Source organism: Rhinatrema bivittatum, chromosome 17 (assembly GCF_901001135.1).
Source record: "Rhinatrema bivittatum chromosome 17, aRhiBiv1.1, whole genome shotgun sequence".
NCBI classification, from domain to species: Eukaryota; Metazoa; Chordata; class Amphibia; order Gymnophiona; family Rhinatrematidae; genus Rhinatrema; species Rhinatrema bivittatum.
Window position 1 is genome coordinate 1650284 of NC_042631.1, and position 16867 is coordinate 1667150.

At 47.2% G+C, this 16867-nt stretch overlaps 1 protein-coding gene across 12 annotated transcripts in view; it reads right to left on the bottom strand.

The window, feature by feature from the left end:
- The window catches only part of LARGE2 (LARGE xylosyl- and glucuronyltransferase 2), a 65013-nt gene that overhangs the window by 13061 nt on the left and 35085 nt on the right, over positions 1-16867 (bottom strand). For 10 of the 12 annotated variants that reach the window (XM_029582134.1, XM_029582142.1, XM_029582136.1 and 7 more), the window contains 12 exons: positions 15376-15458; positions 15177-15300; positions 12619-12790; positions 12314-12418; positions 11955-12067; positions 11466-11591; positions 10850-11002; positions 10493-10659; positions 9637-9915; positions 8906-9052; positions 7879-8074; positions 4520-5885 (listed from right to left, as the gene is read on the bottom strand). In XM_029582134.1, coding sequence (XP_029437994.1) covers positions 5688-5885; positions 7879-8074; positions 8906-9052; positions 9637-9915; positions 10493-10659; positions 10850-11002; positions 11466-11591; positions 11955-12067; positions 12314-12418; positions 12619-12790; positions 15177-15300; positions 15376-15458 — 1863 coding nt within the window. In that variant the 3' untranslated portion in view covers positions 4520-5687. Of the gene's footprint in view, positions 1-4519; positions 5886-7878; positions 8075-8905; positions 9053-9636; positions 9916-10492; positions 10660-10849; positions 11003-11465; positions 11592-11954; positions 12068-12313; positions 12419-12618; positions 12791-15176; positions 15301-15375; positions 15459-16867 lie in introns of those variants that run through there. The other 2 variants (XM_029582141.1, XM_029582140.1) reach the window with 2 other exon arrangements.

A 16867-nucleotide genomic window follows, 5' to 3' on the forward strand; every position in this document is an offset into this window, starting at 1 on the left:
GGTGGGGCAGTGTGTGAGGGAAGCTTGCACTGCTGCTGCCTGTGCTCTGTGGTGGGACAGTGTGTGAGGAAAGCTTGCACTGCTGCTGCCTGTGCTGTACCTGTTCTGTGGTGGGGCAGTGTGTGAGGGAAGTGTGCTCTGCTACTGCCTGTGCTGTACCTGTTCTGTGGTGGGGCAGTGTGTGAGGGAAGCTTGCACTGCTGCTGCCTGTGCTCTGTGGTGGGACAGTGTGTGAGGAAAGCTTGCACTGCTGCTGCCTGTGCTGTACCTGTTCTGTGGTGGGGCAGTGTGTGAGGGAAGCTTGCACTGCTGCTGCCTGTGCTCTGTGGTGGGACAGTGTGTGAGGAAAGCTTGCACTGCTGCTGCCTGTACTGTACATGTTCTGTGGTGGGACAGTGTGTGAGGGAAGCTTGCACTGCTGCCGCCTGTGCTGTACCTGTTCTGTGGTGGGACAGTGTGTGAGGGAAGCTTGCACTGTTGCTGCCTGTGCTGTACCTGTTCTGTGGTGGGACAGTGTGTGAGGGAAGCTTGCACTGTTGCTGCCTGTGCTGTACCTGTTCTGTGGTGGGGCAGTGTGTGTGCAGGTTAATGTGCGGCTGGACATGCGTTTTGGACGTGCTAGACTAGCACCTGATGCAATAAGGAGATTAGCGCATCCAAACAAATTCTTAGCCAATAGTGCTGCTCATATGTAAATTCCATGTAGATGAGGCTATTAGCTATTACCCCCGATGCCGAAAATCACTGGGTGCCCAGCGCACACTATTTAACATGGCAAATTTAACTCCAGCTCTGGTTATGGCGTAAAGTCAATCCACAAGTCAAGGGCTCATGATAAATTTAAAAATACAGTCCTCTGTGGTTCCTCCTACTTAGTATCATTGTGAGATTAAATTTACTGCTTGCAGTATTGAAAAATAAATGTATATTGGCTTGTTCGAAAAACAAAAAATTATGGATGCACAGTTTAGATGCCCATAGCAAGGGGTGCTTAAGCTATAGGTTTCTTCAGCAACCTCAGGAAAATTTGCCAAAAGAAGCAGTGAGCTAAAAACGGGCGCTCATATTGAGTGCCCGCTACAATTGTGGGCACCCGATGCATTTCCACGCTAGGGATGCATAATTCTCCCTAGAGCTTCCTTTTTTAAATATTGCATCGAGCGCCCAGAGGATGTGGCTGCGTGCGCCTTAGGAAAACCCTCAATACGACGAGTACCTGTTATCATCGCGCGTCTTATTGCATCGGCTCCTCAGTGAGACCTCCAGACCCTGCTAATGCCTTTTATAAAAGAGGCCTAGAGATTTTCTGTCTGTCTCTGTTGCTGTTTCTCAAATTGAATGTTAACCTGAGTCTTATTGCATTGGCCTGTCAGTTTGGTACTAAATTTAAATACATAATTAAATCTGTCAGTGACCGTATTCTTATTGGCTGAAAAATGCAAAGCAGGGCACCTTTCACTTTTTACCTCCTACCTTCAGTGCCATGGCAGCTTCTATATATAAGCCAGAGATTGCTGCAATTCCTGCTCTGTTTAGAGTCTGTTTCAATTTCCAGAAAACATTTTTCTATTAATTTGTACATCTTGTCAGTCTCAGTCAGAAATAGCCACATCTGTCTGCTCAGGCCTTTCTGAGGTATACAGCTGTGCCTAACACCCAGATCTGACCTTGGGCTACTTACTACTACTATTTGACTCAGTCACTTTTTCTTTTTGGTAACTCTCTTCAGGTGCATAAGAACCAAGCATTTGTATTCCTTAAGGTTTAGCTACTCGTGCTGCAGCTGCCTGTGGCATTGGTCATTTCCACAAATGTCACAAGCAGACCCTGCAAAGAAATATAAGCAGCAGGAGCAGAGATCCAGTGCTAATGGACAATTTCTCATCAGTGGCAGCAATGCCACCAGGGTTTGTGGGTTCTGCCTCTCTGCACAGTCATTCCTGGGGTGCTACCATTTTACATAACAAGTACTTTTACATTTTTTAAAATGATAAAAACAAGCTTCCAGATTTTATGTGCCAAGCACACACAGTCTCTGTGTCACATGAGAGAAATTCTCACAACTCGTGCTGCAATTCAAACATTAATGCCAATCTTTTTGTAAAATACCTTTTAAGATGTACAATTTTGTTTTTTCATATCTACATAACTTGAAATGGTTTTGTCAATTTGGGGTTTTTTTTAATGTATATAATCTATTTTTTGTCCCTGACAGTCGTAACTTAGTCTGCTCTGCCTTGTTCTTGCTGTAAATTTCCAGTCCCTTGTGTTTTCAGGTTTGGTAAAAATGTGTTTCAATATTAAGCAAATTATATTTAGGCTGGAGATGGTGGGGGGGGGGGGGGGGGGAAAGATTACAGAGCATCTGATCAATTTGTATTTATTTATTTTAACATTTTATTAAAGAAAAGTAAAGACCGTCTCCTTGGCTGTGCTTACACTAAGCAGCTTCTCTTGTACTACCCACTTTAAAACATGACCAAATTCTAGGCCGATCCAAACTCACCACTTTACCTCTATTCCCTGCTCTGCCTTGTTCTTCCCTGGTTTCTATAAAGGTAGATCTAGGCTCCATGATCTTTCATTCTGGAAATATTATTAGGGTGTGAGATGGCTGCTGGTACCATGACCTGCCTTCATCCCAGTAACTACTGCAGATCCTGTGAGAGATCAGGCCAAGACAGGCTTCAGGCACTGTAAGGGAGAGTCTTGCATCTTGTATGCTGCATGAATGCAGTTAAACTGCCAGTCACAAATATTACATAAGCCTCTCTGAATTTTACAGATGTGCAAGCAATTTAAACATTCATTGGGAAGCACCTCTTGCTGTAGAAGAGGATCCATTTTACCCTCCTTTGTGATTCTCCTAGTGCAAATTTAACTAACACACATATGTGATTGCTCCTGGGGAAATTCTATGCACAAAAATTTGAAATTCTGCATTCTTTACATTGGTTAAAATAACACAATATACATAACAGTCTGAGTAATTAATGTGAAATGTAATACAGAAAAATTATTACTCAAAGATGCAGAATTTTAAATACTTTGAGCAGAATTCCCCTAGAAGTGCATAGTAAGAGTGTCCCTTCCACCTCTCTCCCTACACCCTTGGCCAGACCTCTTTCACTCTGCCCTCTCAGACCCCAACTCCTCTGTGTTCCACTATTCTCCATTCCCACTCCAGGCTCAACACCTTCCACTCTATTTCCATCCCCTAGCCCTCCCCTAGCACAGTTTGACCCCTCTTTCATACAGCCGCTAACACAGGCTCCCTCTGTCCTTTTCATACACAAACAACCCCCTCTCTCTCGCACACATAAACACTATCACACAGCCTCCTCCTCTTTCTTGTACATACAGACCACCTCACACATGCTTCCCTTCTTTTTGCACACACACACACCCTCTCACACAGACTCCCTCTGTACCCCTCACACACACAGGCTCCCCCTCTCTCTTGCACACACTTCATTCGCATAGACTCTCTCTCTCTTGCACAGACTACCACTCTCTCACACTGTCTACCTCTCATTCTCTCTCACACACACACACACTTGCACACAGGCTCCCATTCTCTCTCACCGCACACCCCACCCCTTCACACAAACACGCACCCTCCCTCAAACACACATTCATGCACAATCCCTCTCTCACACATACAGGATCCGAATCTCACTCACATACACATTCCCTCACAAAGGCTCCCTCTCTCTCTCAGATACAAACACACACAGGCTCCCTCACATGCACACTCCCTCTCTCTCACACAGGTTCACGAGCTCAGATTTCTTGTCTCTCACGCTAGGTCTTCGCTGCTGATCTTCACAGTGAGTGGAATGGGCTCCACTTGCAGCCTGCTGCCTCCATTTTCAGCTGTGATGGGCTCTGCTCATGGCCGACCAGGCCTCAACTGCGGCTGTGAGTAGGATGGGTTCTGCTCGTGGCCCACTAGGCATCTTCAAATTCTGTGCAGGGGGGGAATTCACAAATTCCCCCCATAAATAATATCTGCACAGTGTGTCTTACATTTATAATAAACCTAGGGTCTCATTTACAAAGCTTTTATCACGTAGATAGAGAGTCTAGGAAAAGACTTAGTGAATCAGGTCCCTAATCTAGTTACAAGTCCATGGTCATTATCTTAGGAGTACAGCAGTCTATGACTTGGGATAGTGGGACTGTCGCCAATGCAGCATTTTACGTGCAAATCTTATCAGCACAAAACTCCATTGTGAGTTGCACGTTCCACGGGCTTGGGACTGGTTACAAGAACAATGATGGAGTGGTCTCCCAACTTTCCAGGGAGCTGCTGTAGTAATATGAACAGCTGCAATAATCAACGCGTTCTCCATCAAGAGCACGGGCAAACACATACCCTTCTGTCAGCTGGTTCTTGTTTTAAGGATATGCTTGGTTTAATGCTAACAGAAACTAAAGAGTTATCCCAGAAATAAAAAAAAGGAACGCTTTAGAAAAAAATGTATGCCAAGCACAAAGAAACCAGTTTACAAGAAGATTTAAAAATATTAAAAAGGTTTTATTACAGGAACAAAACCCACTCTAGCATAGAACCTCCTTTCCAGCTTTCTTATTCTGTTTTTTCTTTTCCTCAGTGACCAGCACATCCCAGCCTAGGCATCAAGTCTATAGATTTGGGGATGTGTGTGGGGCTCCCTGGGAAACGGGATGCTTGACTGGTCCAAAAGAAACCCGCATCCCATCCCCTGAGATCACATTGCAAAACTATTCTGGCACTCCGTATCCAATTCATACAAGCAGAAAAGAAAGCTGGGCAATGTTTACAGTTCCACGTTGATTTCTCTTAAATGTACTTTAAAAAACAATTTTAAAAAGAAAAAATGTTAGCAGTTTCATCTGACACAGTTGCACCTAATAACATTTTAAATAATAATTTAAATTATAGTGCATGGGGAGAATAAAGAAGGCAATTCAGTTATCACTTAAATCCAGTGTATAATGATGGATGGAATTGGACAGCGACAAGGATGGCCCAGTGGAGGAATCTCTTATGCCTCAGGACCAATTGTCTCAGTCGTGCCTGTTTAAAGTTGTAAAAAGTCTAGTTTTTGCAACATTAATAGTTTCTCAATGTCTTCCTGGTACTGTGCCAGGCAAGCCCAAGTCACAGCCCCTTCTAAACCGATGCCTAAGTCCAGCTCTCAGGGTGCAAACTCTTCTGCTTTATTTTATACAGATTGCAGGACCCTGCTAGTCACAAAAAGCCTCCCAGCCAGGGGAGAAAATTACCTGCAGCACCAATCACCTTCCTTCTCCTAGTCTTAGTCCCTACTTTCCCCTTTGCTAGGTTTTGTCTGATTTCTTTTTATCATAACTTGTTTTTCTGCAGTTAATGGAAGATAATGCGAGACAAGATTAAAAGATGACAAGTACCTAATTTTACCCCAACTATGAAGCATGTCTGAGAAGTGCCTACCTTTTGGAGCACACACAGACATCTGCATATGCCCCGGTGCAAACCTGTGCACACAGGTAGACCCTCCACCACCAGTTCCAGGGCTGCATCATGGAATCCAGAAAGTGCCTTTATCTTGCATGATAAGTTGACTCCATGCAAAGTGAAGCCCCCTAAGCACCATTTCTTCAGAAGAAAGGTAGTGACGAGGTATCCCAGTCCCCTAAACATACCCCCAGTAACCTTCTGCTCATAGGCTCCTGTCTGCAGTGAGGTACTTGAGTGCTGCAGAGCCATAGTGGCGGGACAGGTCCTGGTGGAACTCTTCCTTGAGAATCTGCAGGCAGGCGCGATAACTGGCACTGGAGCGGAACTTGGAGATATCAAAGCTGGGAGCATGAGGCATGTGAACCATGAAAGCATCTGGCAGAACCACCAGTTCATATTCCTGAAATACAGGGCAGGGATCAGTAACACAGGCAAGTACGATGGAAACAGACTAGAGCTCTGCACACTGGGAGGACTTCACATAAATAAATAAATGCTTTCTATCAGTTTCTGTATTCCACAGCTTCCACTACCCTGTCCAGTGTGGATCATATAAATATGCATCCAGGATTTTATCCATCATGATGAGGCCGGGCTTTAGAAGGGCTGGGGGACAGAATAGACTGGTCTCCAGCCTCTCTCAACAAAAAATGCTTTATTCACAGTAAAACAAACAACAGAAACAGCTTCATTACCTCAGCAGATGAAGTCAAACAAACATTCACAGTCTCGGTAGGAGAGCTGTCCTCCTCCAACCCCAAGGCCTCCCTGTTCCCTCCTGGGCCTGTTCTCTTAATCCCCTGCTGCGACCACAATTCCCTTCTAGGCTAAACGTCTGCTCCTGGCCTGTTGAGGGAGTCTTGAAATAGAGATCTTTACATACCCTCCCCCTCAGCTTCACCTTCCCAGTTCCAGCGCCGTTACCTCCCTGCAATGGGAATAATCTCCTGAATTTCCTTGGCTGCTTGATGTTTTACCTCTGACTTCATTATGAATAAGGGGGAAATTGGATTATGGCTCTTGGAGCCAGGGCCTTGCTTCCTGTCTATTCTCTGCTCTTGGGCAGGCCTGATCAGCTCATTTCCCCCTTGGGCACTCCCATAACTATCCATCCCCCTCTGCTGGGATTATGGATGTCTGCGGATCCTCCTCTATCCCAGGTATAACTCTGTCCATAGCAGACTCTAAATACTGGAATCAATTGAGTTTTCTTCTCCAGCTTTGCTATTGTGGTCTGAAGATCTTGGGCCCAATATTCAGAGCTGGCCAGGGAAGTAACTTAGCCGGATTTATTCAGCGGCACGGCTATGCGGCTGAATATCCATGGTCAAGGTGCTACTTAGCTGGATAAGTTAAATCCAGCTAAGATCAGCTCTAAGGCTGATCTAACTTATCTGATTAACTTAACCAGATAACCGTATAAATAGTGATATTCGTTGTTAAGTTAACCGGATAAGTAGTGCCACCCGGATCCACCCACAAATTGGCAGGCTAAAAGATAGTCTGATAACTGCTAAGAAATGTGAAGTTCTCTTTCCTGCCCCATCGTCTCATTCACGCATTGAGACTCCGGAGCTCTGCCTGCCTCTGGGGACCTGTGCGTGGAACAGGGAGCATTTCAGAGAATGCTACCCTGCAGGTTCTGGATTTCAGCTTCCTACCTAAGAGCCTAAATTTGTCTTCCAGGATCTCACTCCCACATCTTTCTATGTCGCTGGTGACCATGGGTACCATGAAAGCCGGCTCCCCAGCATTGTCTAAAATCCTATCTAGGTGATGTGTGAAGTCTGCTGTCTTCACACCAGGCAGGTAAGTTACCCAGTGATCCTCATGCCCATCAGCAACTCAGCTATCCACATTCCTAATGACTGAATTGCCAACTAAAACAGCCATGCTGACCCTTCCCTCCTGTGCACACACCTGGAGCCACATTCTCCTGGAGGCAGGTCCTAGCTTCAGGACTACTTTCTGCCACACCAAGGTAATGCTCTCCTTCCAGGCGATCTTGCTCCTCTGAATCACACAGGGACTGCCAGACTGGAAGTGGGACTGCTCTATGTGCCTGAAGGTCTCCTCTATATATCTCTATCTGTCTCAGCTCTCTAGGTCTGCCACTCACTCCAGTGACTGGACTTGTTCTGGGTGCACATGCACAACCTCTCACCAACTAGTAGAGAATCATCTGCCAGTCCTGCGACATGGGTGTGAATGAAAGATGGCCCAATGCAGGCAGCCACTCCCCTAACAGGATGGGCTCTTCATCTAAACCAAGAGCAACTCTATACTCTGCTCTGTATCATTTAATTATCTGTAAAGATTCTCACATTCCCTCTCCTAACCCCCAGCCTACCCTCCCCATACCCTACCCCCCCGACCTACCTTACACTCATTACCTGTGCATCGAGCTCAATAATGTGAGATACTTTATTCCAGCCAAAGCCCAAGAATCTCTCGTCAAACTCAGGACAGTCCTGCCTCACCACAATATATGGCTCAAAGTCTGCCTCCCATTCTACTTTATAAGGCATGGTTGCAGTCCGCCATTTTGCATAGTTGGTTGGAGCATGGCCCTTCGTCCAAACATGGTACCTTAAAAAAAAGAAGAAAGCTTTGAGAGGTTTGTAAAATAGACCAAACTGGAATGTCTTTGTTTCTGACCAGTTTGCACATGTTTTATGGAGCATGGTTCCTGGGAGACAGCACCTTGCTATGGCCCATCAACTTCATGACAGAGAAACATAAGAACATAAGAAAATGCCATACTGGGTCAGACCAAGGGTCCATCAAGCCCAGCATCCTGTTTCCAACAGTGGCCAATCCAGGCCATAAGAACCTGGCAAGTACCCAAAAACTAAGTCTATTCCATGTAACCATTGCTAATGGCAGTGGCTATTCTCTAAGTGAACTTAATAGCAGGTAATGGACTTCTCCTCCAAGAACTTATCCAATCCTTTTTTAAACACAGCTATACTTACTGCACGAACCACATTCTCTGGCAACAAATTCCAGAGTTTAATTGTGCGTTGAGTAAAAAAGAACTTTCTCCGATTAGTTTTAAATGTGCCCCATGCTAACTTCATGGAGTGCCCCCTAGTCTTTCTACTATCCGAAAGAGTAAATAACCGATTCACATCTACCCGTTCTAGACCTCTCATGATTTTAAACGTCACAGAGAGGTAAAGGAACATAGGCAGTGTGAGATAGGAAGTGAGGGAGTAACATAGATAGTGATAAACAGAAACAAAGTGTGCTTTCCAACTATTCCATCCCCAGCACACACCCTCAAACATATTCCCACCCACAGAATACCCTCTCAACCTCTTCCCATCCCTGGAACACCCTCCAACCATTTCCCATCTCCAGCCCACCTCCCCTGACAGTTTCTCATCCCCAGTATGCAGAACACTCTTCACCCCCTACCTGAAAATGTAGAGCGCCCCCATGTCCAGCATGGTGAGTAGCTCAGCTTTGGATTTAGGGAAAGTAAGACGATACCGCAGCGTCTCAAATGCTGGGACTATAAACGCTTTCTTTGTGGATGCCATATCCTGCTGCAGAATGGATTTCCTAAACACAGTTGGAAAGGAGATCTCAGTACTCTAAAAAGTCCTTTTCTTCCCTGAGGAAGCAGGAGGGCTTATGAGGCTCACAGCAGCTGTACTTCAGTCATGCACTGAGACACACAAATGCTAAACCAAAATGCCACCATGTGCAAGAGTCACTAATCCAGTAGGAAAGACTCCGCTCTGAGAGGCTGTTGCATCCCCAAACCACATTTCCCATGCTGCTCCATAGTTAACCCACACCCAAGGACAGACATGATCGCTCCTGTCTCTCCAAGTCATCCCAACACACCAACACATTTCCCATGATCCCTCCCAATACACCTACATTCTTTGTTAATGCCCCCAACACACGCACATTATGCCGCACCCCACTGCCCTTCCTAGACTCAAGGCACCAGAAGCTGTAGCTTTGCTTATGACAACCTCTTAGATTACTCTCTGATGGATCATGGAGTGTCACTACTAAGAAGTGGCCTGGTCGCTCATTTCTTTTCTTCACAGTAGTGGCCCTGCATTTACAGGTCCTCGGGACCCTATTACTGATGCCAGCTGGATCCAGAACAGGGCCAACCTGTGCAGACGCACCTGAGGTAGTGATAGAGACCGTACATGGGCAAGAAATCGATGTCTGCCAGGAAGACGTACGGCGTGAGGGCATTCTTCAGGGCCACGTTACGCAGTAGGTTCACAGGGTAGAACTGCCCCTCACGGTACACAATGTGGTACCCAATATTTGTGCGGCTCTTCAGAAGCTCCGAGGCTTGTGCATAACGCAGGAACTGCTGTGCTTCTGAATCCGACATATACAAAGCCAGACTCATGGGCCCCTCCCAGTGCTTACAGATCACTTCCAACATCTGTAACCTGCAAGATCAGAGAAACTAGCTTGAGAGGCATCCACCTGCAGGGACTTTATCCCCCACCATCAACCTTCCAGCCACCCCCAGGAAAAGGTCTCCCTCTACGCCAGCCTTCCCGTCATCACAGCTCCAACACATAGCGGTGCAATAAAATGTTTACAAATACCTAATCTTAAGTTTTAATGTTTCCCGCACCCAGCCTGCCAACGCAACTCATTCCTGCCCTACAGCCCCCTGTGCTATTCCAGTCTTGATAACCTTCCCCACCCCAGTTCTGCCAATGCACTACACTCCTGCATTGGAGCCCCCTTCTCCTGCTATTCCAGTACAAACAGCACCCCCCCCCCCCCGCCAACAGCTCTGACAATGCTCTTTAATCCTGTCCTACAGTCCCCACTGCTAATCCAGTATAGAGATCCCCACTCTCAGCTCTGCCTTCTCAGCCAAGTCTTGCCTTGCAGCACTCATTTCTCTCTTGCGGATGCTAAATTGTTCCATAGCAGTATCACGACTGTCACCTCCTGGCTTTACTCTGACTGCCTGCCCTTAACATGTGAATTCAGACAGTGCTCTGGACAGACCTGTCCATGGACAGCTGAGCCACAAGTGTCACATCAGCCTCTTCTGCACTAGGGACATATGGGTCATGCTGCAGGAAGGATAAATGGACTCGGTGCATCATCATCCTCTCTCTCCGAAAGTCATAGCATTGATCGTCCTCATCCAGCTCCTCCAGGGCTTTCTGTAGCTGAGGGAGAACAGGACACATGAGCAGCACAGAGCAGGAGGAAACTACAGCCGACATGCTGCCTTCTCCAACAGAGAAAGAGCAAGACCTTAAGGCCAGGGAGAACAGGAGAGAATCCTGCTTATCTTCCAATCCACCCAATGCCCCCATCCTGAGGACTCTCCCCCTTACACACACCTCTGGGTCTCACCTCACTCTGTGGCCTGGGCTGGCTTGGACACCCAAACAACTCCCGGCGCAGTAAGTTACCGTCGTACTCCAGGAAGGTCAGATAAAGGTTACGGAAGAGCTCTACATGTTTGTTCTTCACACGCAGCTTCTTAGGAGAGTTCCAGTGAATCACCTGAGAAGAGAAGAGTCTAGAGAGGGTGCCATGTCCTGTACTGCTCCTTAACTAAAATAACAGGGGTGCTGCAGATTAGGAATGAGATGCATTGGCAGAGCTGTATATGGAGGTCTCAGTATTGGAATTGCAAGGAGTGTTGCATATTGGGAGTGAGGTGCATTGGCAGAGCTGTATATGGGGGTCTCAGTACTGGAATTGCAAGGGGTGTTGCATGTTGGGAGTGAGGTGCATTGGCAGAGCTGTATATGGGGGTCTCAGTACTGGAATTGCAAGGGGTGTTGCATGGGGGGAGTGAGGTGCATTGGCAGAGCTGTATATGGGGGTCTCAGTACTGGAATTGCAAGGGGTGCTGCATGTTGGGAGTGAGGTGCATTGGCAGAGCTGTATATGGGGGTCTCAGTACTGGAATTGCAGGGGGGGTTGCATGGTAGGAGTGGGGGAAAGGAGTGACACTACTCACCTTCAGATCAGACACCTCACTGTAGCACTGCTCTGCACGCGTGTGGTCGGATAGCTGCACATTCCAGTAACACGGAAGCTGAAACACTAGGGCTGGTGTCTGTTTGATTACTGCATTGAAGATATCCTTGAGGGAAGAAAGTGCATTTGTAAGCATGAGGAGAAAACCCCTGAATGTAATTTATGAAGAAGCAGAGGCAGTATATGACACGCTCTCCCATTCACCAAGACATTGGCAGGCTCTGGGAATGGACTTAGCAGATCTCCCATTCATGATGCAATATTCTGAGCATAACTAATGGGCCGAGATGGGCTCTCACTCCTTGGTGTGTGCATGAAAGGAAAAGCACCCCCATGATACTGCACATATGGCATCTGCTTGCCAACTAACCCTGTCTAGGACTTGCTTTTAGCTTTGACACTTGGCACACGCTTTCTGGGTAGGCAATGGGCAGTGGCACCTCTCACCCAGCCACGAATTACCACGTACCTGATCTGCCAAGGAAGTGGACAACATACTCATCAGCTCAAGCTCAGCTGTCAGATGCCACATCTGCTCCCAGCCAATATTGCGTAACTTTTCCAGCAGCAGCAGGATCACTCCTGGGGAAGGAAAGAGCATCCAATAAATAAATATCCCCACCCATACAAGTACAAACTACTCAGCGGGGGAGCATAATGTGAGCCCTCTCTGTATTGCAAGAAGAGGACATGGATACTACCCAGTGAACAGAGACCTTCTACCTCCCTCCAACAGCTTGGTGGCTCCATGCCAGAAAGCACAGAGACGGAAGAGAAGGATGGAGACTCCTCTCCCAGATGCACCGAGATGGTGCCAAAGTTTCTTACCAGTGTTAAACCCACGACCAAGCGCTGGCCATGGTTTGTGGTTCTTCCAGAGGTTTCCCAGGTACCAGTCACTTTGGTTCTCCACCAGCCCAATGGCCTGTGTATCTGTGAGAGAAGGATGAAAGCCTGGTGACATCTAGTGCTAGGCATAAGCCGAGGGCAGAACACAGGGGCATATCCCTGCCAATATGGGGGCAGATAACTGGATTTATCATTGCTCACCCATCCCACCTGATGCTGACAGAGGCTCTCAGGGATTCAGCGCAGTGCACGGAATGGCAGGGGGGACGTTTTCATTCTCTCACCTGAGAATTTACGGAAGATGGCCCAGAGCTCAGCAATATCTGTAGCAAAAGTGATGTCGGTGTCCAGGACAATGACTTTGGAAAGGTCAGAAGGCAGAGCTTTAGTCAGTGTCAGTTTCATTAACCCGTAAATGCCAGAGTAGTGTTTGTTAGGAATCCAGGAAATTTCCAACTGGAAGGGTGAGAAAAAGGGAAGACATTTTTGGATGCAGGCCTCCTCTCACAAGCGTGAAGAAACCACCATACATTGTGCACCCAATCACCCCAAACATTATGTACCCAATATGACAAAATAATCCCCTGACAGTCACAGTTGTTCAACCACCTGAAACGCTCGATGCCAGCCCCATAAAGCTGTGACCCCAATCACATCAGCGCCTTCCCGCAACACAGACACTGAAATGCCCAATACCCCCAAGAGTCACTTTCTAAGTTACTTATGTGAAGCCTGGGCTGCAGCATGTGGGCAGCACTTTGCTAGAAGCTCTCTAGTGCACACTCCTCACAAGGACACAGCCTGCTCACTGCCAGGGCTGGAACGGCACTACTCCTCAAACGTTTCTAAATTCTTCTAATTTAACCTCTTTCTATGCTTGGGATAGGAGGCGATGTCCTTTCGTGGATTACAAGCTGGTTAAAAGGCAGGAAACAGAGTAGGATTAAATGGACAATTTTCTCAGTGGAAAAGGGTAAACAGTGGAGTGCCTCAGGGATCTGTACTTGGGCCGGTGCTTTTCAATCAACCTAATAAACGAAGGTTGACCGATGTGCCGCAAATGCGCAGTAGAGAGCAGCTCTACCGCGCATGCGAGCACGGTCACAGTGTGCCTCTTAAAAATAAAAATGGTGCTGTAGGAGCGGCGGCAGCGGCGGCCCGAAGACCCGGAGCGGCGGCCCGAAGACCCGGAGCGGCGGCGGCATGCGCGCGAGGGAGGGACAGACGGTCTGTCCCTCCCTCGCGCGCATGCCGCCGCTGCTCCGGGTCTTCGGGCCGCCGCTCCGGGTCTTCGGCGGAGATCGACTGAGGGGAGGGGGGAGGGAGGAGTGACTCAGGGGAGGAGTGACTCAGGGGAGGGAGGAGGGAGGAGTGACTCAGGGGAGGGAGGAGGGAGGAGTGACTCAGGGGAGGGGGGGAGAGAGGAGTGACTCAGGGGAGGAGGGAGGGAGGGGGAGAGAGGAGTAACTGAGGGGAGGAGGGAGGGAGGGGGAGAGAGGAGTGACTCAGGGGAGGGGGGAGGGAGGGGGAGAGAGGAGTGACTCAGGGGGAGGGAGGAGTGACTGAGGGGAGGGGGGAGAGACTGGGGGAGGGGGGAGTGGGGGAGAGAGAGGAGTGACTGAGGGGAGAGAGTGGGGGAGGTGGGAGGGAGCATGAGGGGGAAGGAAATGATCCAAAAAAAAATGTTAATGTAGCCCGTTTTAACGGGCTTAACGGCTTGTATATTTATAAATGATCTGGAAAGGAATAAGACGAGTGAAGTAATCAGATTTGCAGATGATACAAAATTATTCAGAGTAGTTAAATCACAAGCAGATTGTGATACATTACAGGAGGACCTTGCAAGACTGGAAGATTGGGCATCCAAATGGCAGATGAAATTTTATGTGGACAAGTGCAAGGTGATGCATATAGGGAAAAATAACCCTTGCTGTAGTTACACGATGTTAGGTTCTATCCTAGCAGTTATCACCCAGGAAAGAGATCTAGGCATCATAATGGATAATACTTTAAAATCGTCGGCTCAGTGTGCTGTGTTGATCAAAAAATCAAACAGAATGTTAGGAATTATTAGGAAGGAAATGGTTAATAAAATGGAAAATGTCATAATGCCTCTGTATCGCTCCATGGTGAGACCGCACCTTGAATACTGTGTACAATTCTGGTCGCCACATCTCAAAAAAAATATAGCTGCACTGGAGTAGGTACAGAGAAGGGCGAAAAAAAAATGATAAAGGGAATGAAACAGCTCCCCTATGAGGAAAGACTAAAGAGGTTAGGGCTGTTCAGCTTGGAGAAGAGACGGCTGAGGGGGGATATGATAGAGGTCTTTAAAATCATGAGAGGTCTAGAATGGGTAAATGTGAATCGGTTATTTACACTTTTGGATAATAGAAGGACTAGGGGGCACTCCATGAAGTTATCAAGTAGCACATTTAAGACTAATCGGAGAAAATTCTTTTTCACTCAATGCACAATTAAGCTCTGGAATTCATTGCCAGAGGATGTGGTTAGTGTAGCTGGGTTTAAAAAAGGTTTGAATGAGTTCTTGGGGGAGAAATCCATTACCTGCTATTAATCAAGTTTACTTAGGGAATAGCCACTGCTATTAATTGCATCAGTAGCATCAGATCTAGTAAATGTTTGGGTAATTGCCAGGTTCTTATGGCCTGGATTGGCCTCTGTTGGAAACAGGATGCTGGGCTTGATGGACCCTCGGTCTGACCCAGCATGGCAATTTCTTATGTTCTTAAGGCACATTAAGACAGAAGGAATTTGTCCGCTTCCCATGAGGGTAAGCAGAGCACCCATGGCTTATTCATGGCAAGCTAGGATTTCTTACCTTTAACTCATCTGCATTGTAGAAGCTTACATGGACTGAGGGAACCATCCAGGACTGGAAGAGAGTGTGGAGGATGTGATGTGCCACTCCATCCGTAATCAGATGAAAGTGAAGGGGATTCTTTCTGTGAAAAAGCACAAAAGCAATTAAATAATGTAGCAGAGAGGATCTGCCTGGGAACAGGTTCCTGCTTTGTTACCTGTGGAAGAGGATGGACTTCACCAGGGTAACCAAGTCTCGGCTGCTGTTGTGCCCCGCACACACGATTGCCACATGAATAAGCTGAAAAGGCAGAGAGAGATTATCACACCCTTCCAATCCTTGAGAGACTGAGATTGTACCCTGGGCTTATAAGCAAGGTTCATTCCTGTTGTGTTACAGTCAGAGTCTTCCATGCCCACATTTATTTATTTTGAATTCTTATATAGCGACATTCCTGGAAAGTATACAGATCAAACCGGTTTACAGTGTAACAGAACTGGCGCGGGGGCGATTACATTGAACATAAAACATTAGAGCATCAGAACATTAGGAACATTTGGAGAATACAAGGAACAAATGAGAACATTATAAACTGAATGCGGGATAACTATAAGACATCAATGTAGTAAAATAGTGTAAAAGACATAAGACTTGATGCTTGGATTCAGGGGAGTAAAGGGAAGTGAAAGTGGAGGGAGGGGTAAGTCAGGCGGGAAGGATCAAAATGGTGGGAATGGGCGGGTGGAAGAAACAGAGGACAAAGGGGCTCCCCGATGAGGCCTCGGGGACTGTGTCGAGAGTGGAGTGTGAACAATTTATCCTCGCGGCTTAGACCATGTCCTTCGAACAGCGGAGTGAGCTTGAGTTTCCGGGAAGGCTTGCATGAAGAGCCGCGTCTTCAGATCTTTCTTGAAGGTTCTTGCCATGAAGAGCCGCGTCTTCAGATCTTTCTTGAAGGTTCTTGCCATGAAGAGCCGCGTCTTCAGATCTTTCTGGAAGGTTCTTGCCGTAGATCTGGTGGAAGAGAATTCCATAGAGAAGGCCCTGCTGTTGATAATGCTCGTTTTCTTAGCGAGGATTTGGCAGGCGGGGCATACAGGGAGCCTTTGTACGCTCTCCTGACTGGTCTGTCTGAAGTGTGTGGATGGAATTGATTACAAAGCTTGAGAGGGGCGATCTTGTGGATGTCCTTGTGGATCATCATGAGAACTTTGAAGGAGACAGAGAGTACCACAGAAAGTACCATCACATTATTCAAATACCAGCCCTCATGTACATAACCTCCAGTTCAGCATTAATTAGTTCTCATGCTTGGAAGAAAGAACTGAGTAGCCAAGAGCCAATCTGAATGCAGCATTTCACCAGAAAGTTCTCACTCACAGAGGTCCAGCAAAAGACTAGAGCAGTGCAACAGTTCTGGCCCCTGGTAAGAAGAGAACCGTGAATATGCAAGATCCTAGGGAGAGTAATGCAGTCCCACTGTATGATGAAACACAAGACAAGCCGAGAGCACATGGCATCAAAGTCCAGTGACAGAAGTTACAGTAACCACTACAACACAGCCGTCAGTCCCAGCTCCTCGCTTTTAGATCCTCCAAATTCTGGTCTCTGTTGCCAAACTTTTAGTGATGCTCAGAAGTATTAGAGTATGGGGCTGGAGTGGAGGTGCTGTATACTGGAGTAGCCCAGAGGTCAGGGGTGAAATCCTG